General features: G+C 42.9%; 1 protein-coding gene across 1 annotated transcript; it reads left to right on the top strand.

Moving 5' to 3' along the window:
• The first annotated feature begins 3,745 nt into the window (after positions 1 to 3,745).
• On the top strand, positions 3,746 to 4,993 carry LOC109862148 (uncharacterized protein F54H12.2-like). Its single transcript, XM_020442102.1, has one exon. The coding sequence runs from the start codon at positions 3,746 to 3,748 to the stop codon at positions 4,991 to 4,993; it is 1,248 nt and encodes a 415-aa protein (XP_020297691.1).
• Positions 4,994 to 7,111: the final 2,118 nt, after the last annotated feature.

Here is a 7,111-nt window from a genome sequence, read left to right on the forward strand (position 1 = left end):
CTTAATCCGATACAAAACGGCGCTGCGACGTATCGCGGAACGAAGAGGTACTTGGAGGTGCAAGAGAAACCTGCTGTTGCAACAAGGAGGCTTTTTACCGTACATCATCGGGCCCATACTCACAGCTTTATTATCTCGAATTATCGAGTAAACATGGAACGGGCTAAAAAAATGGTGCTGATTTCCACGGATAATCTCGAAAGAATGCAACACCAAATGGCGGGGGAAAATACCACTGCTAATACCACACGCACTCCCGGAACCGTGCTCTCGCGTCTCGACGCGGAGATGAGACGTATTCTCGATTCCCCTGTTGATGAAGGTGAAAAATGAAAATTGTACAGCGAAGTACTTTGTCGATATCTGTATTTTATCCAAAAAACGAGAAAGCGTTCTCGCAAAGAAGAAGATCCATCCGTGGCGGAAACAACTGCTGTGACTGGTGAAGAAAGGGAAGAGGAGGAGGAGGACGACGAGGAAATGAGAGAACTATTTCACGACGCGAAAGAACCAATGGACGCTTTGCTTCGAACATCCTCTATTTTACCAAAACATTATGCAACACCATTACGACACAATAATAACAATAATAATCAATATCAACGGATTAATCAGTCAACTCCGAAGAAAAATGTATTGTTTGCAGATATTTTATTTAACAACAACAGCGCAACGAGCTCTCGCAAACGAAAAACTATAACAAACATAATAGAAACAACTCCAAAAACTTACCGCCCCAAAGCACGAATGCTGTTGAATCATCTGATCGAAACGGCTGTTNCCGTCAAGATCACATGGAACGAACGCGGCGTCGTGACCAAGAGTCCAAAATTAGTGGGAGCAAATATTGTAGAACTCGTAAACAATGCGATGCGAGAAAGAAAAACCGCTGGAATACTGGGGGCCATTCATTTCGCTCATTTACTTCGCGACATAAACACGCCTCCTCAATACGTTGGAAATCCTAAATAGTTATGCTGTTTGCAAAAAGGAGGAAAAAGAACAAAGCGCAAATCTCCGCATAGTATTGAACATGAAGAAGAAGAAGCCGAAGAGGAAGGATGGGATTACCGCGCCAACGACAAGAACAAGAAAAAGATACAAATCGGGATTCCGAGACGGCTGTTCACGTGGGACGAAATGTAAACAAAACGCTTGACAAGTTGTATTATAATCCCGCGCATTACGCCGGTTACTCGTCGACGGAAAATTTGTCGCAAGCCGCTAAACCGAATTACTCGCGCAAGGACGTTGTTCGCTGGCTTCGTTCGCAAAATGTTTACACGCTACATCGTCCCGTGCGGCGAAAGTTTCCCCGACTGCATTACAACGTGACGAATATTGACGATCTCTGGGAGGCTGATTTGATAGAATTGCGAAATTTGCGAAGCTATAACGACGGATATTGCTATCTACTGACAATTATCGACGTGCTCAGTAAATTCGCGTGGGTGGAACTGTTGCGAGACAAAACAAGTGCTCAAGTCCTTCGTGCGTTTCAACGCGTTCTCTCGAGAAGTGGCGGACGAAGACCCGTATATCTGCAAACCGACAAAGGTAAAGAATTTATCGCGCATCCGCTGCAAAAATTTCTCAAGGAAGAAGGAATTTGTTTCCGTGTGGCGCGTAATCCAGGCATTAAAGCAGCCGTGATCGAGCGTTTCAATAGAACGCTAAAAGAGCGCATGTGGCGCTACTTCACGCACAAAAATCGAAACGTTATCTCGATGTCTTGCAGGATAGCGTGCACGCGTACAACCATACGCCGCACTCTTCCATACGCATAATACCCGCGGATGTTACGATGGAAAACGCGAATATTGCGCGCGAAAACACGTGGCATCGCTGGAAAAAGCAGCGAGCAAAAGCAGCTAAATACTCCGTCGGCGATCTCGTACGTGTCAGTAGAGCGAATGCCGTCTTTGAGAAGAGATACGAGGCCAAGTGAAGCGAAGAGATATTTCGAATTCATCGTGGTTTCGAGTGGCAAAATCCTCGCGTTTACGAGCTGAGTGATTTAGCGAATGAGGTTATAGACAAAATTTTCTACGAGCAAGAACTGGCTCCTGTTGTTAAAACCCTACAAGAAGAAACTTTTATCTTTGATCGGGTGATAAAGGGCAAAGGTCGGGGACATAATAGGCAACTGCTAGTTAGCTGGCAAGGTTATCCGTCTAAATTCAACTCGTGGATTTCGGCTTCAAGTTTAACAACGCTTGCACAAGACAATGACGGCAACAATGATGATGACAATAGAGGAACACTTTTTCGTAGTTCTCCCGAGCAATAGCAGTATGCTTTACTTCCCGCACAACACCACTTCGTGTTTTACCACGTAATTACTCGCCGTATAATTTTGCAGAGAAAATGGGAAGTTGCTCTCAGCGAGATTCAGTTTTCTTCTAGTTTTTACATTTACGCGAAGATGAAGCTCTGATAACGCTCGCGAATACCTTTCCTAACGGCGATATTTCGTCAGTTGACATTTCAATTTTGTCGGGAATTTATTCTTCAGAAGCTGATCTTATAGAAGCTATAAATTATTCGTGCTCTCAAGAAAAATCATATATTACATGGTCACTGAATCCTCTATATGGTAATAAAATTTCTATATCGCTTACATGTAAAGAAGACAAATGCAATCAAATTCATAGTGTAAAGCTTAGCGACAAATTGCGTCGTATACTCGGATTTGAATCATCCTCTGTTAATACATCTTTCGTAGTAGACAGAGTTGCCGGTGTTGATAGTTTCGAACCAATCAACTTGGCCCGTGCTATCCCCGACAAGTTATTTGTTTATTGCGACATTTGCGAAGCATACATAACCGGAGATGCGCTAACACCGCTTCTTCAAATCGTTACTAACAATACCACGGATAAGTACGGTTCTAATCAGGTAAAACATTACTCGCTTGGAAATTATATTCCGCTTTGTAAAACACATTTCCGCGTGATAGAAATAGATATAAGAGATCAGTTTGGTAAATTTATTCCATTCGAATTCGGCACGTTGACGGCAACGTTACACTTTAGACGCGTATTCGAGTAGAATATGGCTCATTATATGGAATATTACGAGATGCAGAGCGGAGACGGTGTTCCAAGAGTTTTCACGGGATCGACGTATCAGTCAGGCGTGGTCACGGTATCGGAAGCTTTCTCGGCGGATTGTTCAGGAGGGTGCTTCCCTACCTGGCTAGCGGAGCGCGCGCGATTGGAAAAGAAGCTCTACACGCCGGTGTGAGAATAATAGACGATGTGGGAGATAACAATATTCCGCTAAAAGAAGCAGTTAACAATCGTTTCAAAGAATTACGTGACAATCTCAAACAACAAGTAAAAGAAAAAATAATTAGCTTAATGTGAGGGTCGGGATATATATCCCTTGCAAAGAAACGCCCGGGTCAGTTTGACCCTGGTGAGCTCCCCGTTCACTTTGCGATCAAGCGTCGCCGTCGTGCTAGTAGCACCAACAAAAAATCGGCTTCCGTGCGGAGAGAAAAGAAAACTCGAGCAATGAAACGCGCACAACGAGTAGAGGAATTTAGAAGAAGAAGAAAAAGAAGAAGAAGCGCGCGACAAAAACTAGCAAACGCCGCGTGAGCAAGAAACGAACCGTGAGCGATATATTCTCGTAGACGAAGCAAAATGTCTTTTCTCCATACTCACTCGTGTGAGTGTTTCAAAAGCAAACTTGATTTTTTCACTCTACCGCCCACTCAGACCAGTATCGAGAGTTCGCAATGGATTACAAACCTTTGTCGACTCTTGTGGACGACGCTCTCGTGGAGTTTGTCGTACCGGGACATGGTGAAGATTACATAGATCTCGCGCATACTCTTCTCAGTCTTCGCGTGATATTGCAAANCCCCGCAGCGGTTACTCCGGCTACTTTAGCTACAGCTTCTGCTGCTGCAGAGCATAAAGTAGGGCCTGTAAATAACTTTTTACATTCCATGTTCAATCAAATTGATGTGTACTCCAATCAAAAGCTTGTGTCGCCTCCGAACAATGCTTACGCGTATCGAGCCTATTTCGAGACATTGTTGAATTATTCTTCAGAGGCAAAATCCTCTCATCTCACCACCTGTTTATGGGATAGCGATCCTCCGGGGCTGATGGATGACGGCTTTGATGCTCCAATTAAGAACCCCGCTCTCGTGAGACGTATGCAGTATTTCAAAAATAACCGTGTTGTGGATTTCATAGGACATCTACATTGCGACGTTTTCAATCAGGATAAATTCCTGATTAATGGCATGGAAACGCGCCTCAAAATCATCCACTCAAAGGATTCTTTCTGTTTCATGGAATCTACGCCACAGACAAGAGTTCGTCTTGTAGACGCCACCTTGATCATGAGGAGAGCAAAACTAAGCGCTGGAGTTTTATTAGCTCATGCTAAAATGCTGAGCAAAACCACTGCAAAGTATCCTCTCACGAGAATTAAAGTTAAATCGTTTATAATCCATAGAGGAGTGGTGGGGGAATCAATTGACAACGCCATACTCGGGCAACTGCCGAAGCAAGTAATAATCGGTTTTGTCGAAAATAAGGCGTTTAACGGCAATAGTAAACTTAATCCGTTTAATTTTAAAAACTTTAATATAAATTTCCTGTCGCTTTACGTCGATGGAATGCAAGTTCCTACTACACCGTTACAACCTTCTGTTTCAAGAGACTCTCCTCTGTACATTGAGGTTTTTCATACTCTTTTCTCAGGAACGGGTATTCATTTTCTAAACGAAGGCAATGCTATAAGCAGAGATGCTTATGCACACGGATACACACTCTTCGCTTTTGATCTCACACCTGATTTATCGGCCAATTGCGTCAAACATTGGAATCTCGTAAAGCACGGTAATTTGCGAATTAAAGCACGGTTCGAAAAAGATCTCAAAACGACTATTAACTGTCCTGTTTATGCGGAATTCGACAGTGTTTTGGAAATCGATTCTTCGCGCCAAATCATTGTTGATTATAACGGATAATCATATTCCCGCACATGCGTAAAACCAAGATAATTTTCCTCCACTACATTTTGCCCACTTTTCTACGCTTTTTGTCGCAGTTTTGTGGAGAAATTTCAGTTTTGTTCTAGTCTCCGATATCTTCGCTTCGTTTTCACGATGTCCGAGTATAACGTTGCTGTGATCATAGAAATGCAAGGGTTTCGCGGAGTCGTGTGTGAAGTTATTCCAAAAGAAGTGGCGTATGTCGCGCTAGACCGACCGATTTTCGGAAACTGGATCTTGATGCTTCCGTTCTCGTTTACCAAATTACCACAAAAATCAAAACGATGCAACGATTGGCTTACACGAGTTTATCACGGTATCAAATGGTTTGACGGTGAAACCAATCTCAAATATCTCACGAGACATCTACGAAAAGTCACCAAATACGCTCCCGTTATCTACACCAGAGGTAAAGAAAAAATGGATTTCTTAGAAAAGCTTCTGTCTAAAAACATATATAATCTGGAAGCTCTCTCTCCGTCGTTCAAATCCATCACAAAAAGCGAAGAGAACGTATCTTAGTGTTCGTATCATGGAGTTCGCTCATCGGACATTAGTTGCGCTCCACGTAACGCTTTTCGGTTAAAACGGTGGTTAAACCTAAACAGCGTTGAAGAACATCTTGATAGCGGCTTTGTCAGCGATGAGATCAGCATGATACAATCTAACGACATCAAAACGGAGGAGGAGAAAGAACAACTAACAGAAGAAGAAGATACGCGCAGTGAAGACGATTGCCCACCGAAAACCTTTTGCCTAAACAACGTCGCTGTACAAACAGAGGTACACAGGGAATACATGAGATTCACTCCGCTTTCTCGCGACTATCTGTATCGAAATAATGAATATGAAAGAAATATGGCAAAATATTGCAAGCGACAACTGCAAATATCTGGACACACGGGAGTTTATCCAGCCGACAAATTGCCCAGGGTGTGGACAAAGTGGACAGCAATCGTCGCTAACACAGACAATCACAATCAACCAGGAACCCACTGGGTTGCCTTCTTCCTCGATGAAAACAGACACGCCACCTACTTCGACAGCTATGAAATACCGCCGTCAAATTTCCGCTTCTTTCTGCGACTTCGAAGAAATTCCGCAACGCACACATGGAACACGACTCAACTTCAAGAATATTTCTCGCAAACATGCGGGCATTATTGCTGTGTGTTTCTCTATTTTATGGCTCACGGATATAGTCTTTCCCAATTTTTACAACTCTTTTCCGGAAATTTTGACGCCAACGACAAATTAATTGTATGTTTATTTCGTAAAATATTCTCTACGAAATCCAACAATGTACAAANCCGCTTTCCTGAACACTATATTCAACTCTGTCCTTGTAAAACAAAAAAAAAATAATCAACTGTAATTTTTTATTTTCTTTTATGTATTCAAAATATATCTATATCAAATAACTGTACTTAGTTGTTTTCTGTTATTCTTCCCAAGAAACCTATTCTTAAACTCCTCACACATTTTTATAAACATTTTATTCTACATTGAATATTCATCGGAAACTCTCGTAGAATTTTCTCAAAGTTTCTCGCGCGAACAAGTACGCGCAGATTTAACGGTCTTGGCTCATAAACCGTTTTTTGTCTTCAAAAAAACTTATGTTCTCATCGGCACGCACGTGTCAACCCGCACGTACAAGTTCGCGCAGATGAAAATTGTTCAGAAAAAATCCGGACACATAAATTCATTTTTTATATTACATCCCTGAATTACTAGTCACGGTCTTGCGACGCCTGCTTCGATTTCTATTTTGCCTAGACGCTCTCAACTATACTTCACGCTCATTAGGAGCCATAAGTGCCCAGACGCTCATTGGTCCCTCCTTCGGGGCCCTATCATCTCCATCAACTACCCCTGAACCTCACTCATTGGGAGCCATAAGTGCCCAGACGCTGATTGATTCTTCTCGGGACCGATGCCACCCCCGCCCTTACACTTCCTCACTCAACCGACGCCAACTTGCTCTCATACACGTTTGAACGGGGTGACACTCTATTGACCACAGTACGATTCGACACCGCTCGATTCGACACAGATTTATTCGACACCAAATTATTCGACACCGTACGATTC

This window comes from Pseudomyrmex gracilis, unplaced genomic scaffold (assembly GCF_002006095.1).
Source record: "Pseudomyrmex gracilis isolate BER0280 unplaced genomic scaffold, ASM200609v1 scaffold_1425, whole genome shotgun sequence".
NCBI classification, from domain to species: Eukaryota; Metazoa; Arthropoda; class Insecta; order Hymenoptera; family Formicidae; genus Pseudomyrmex; species Pseudomyrmex gracilis.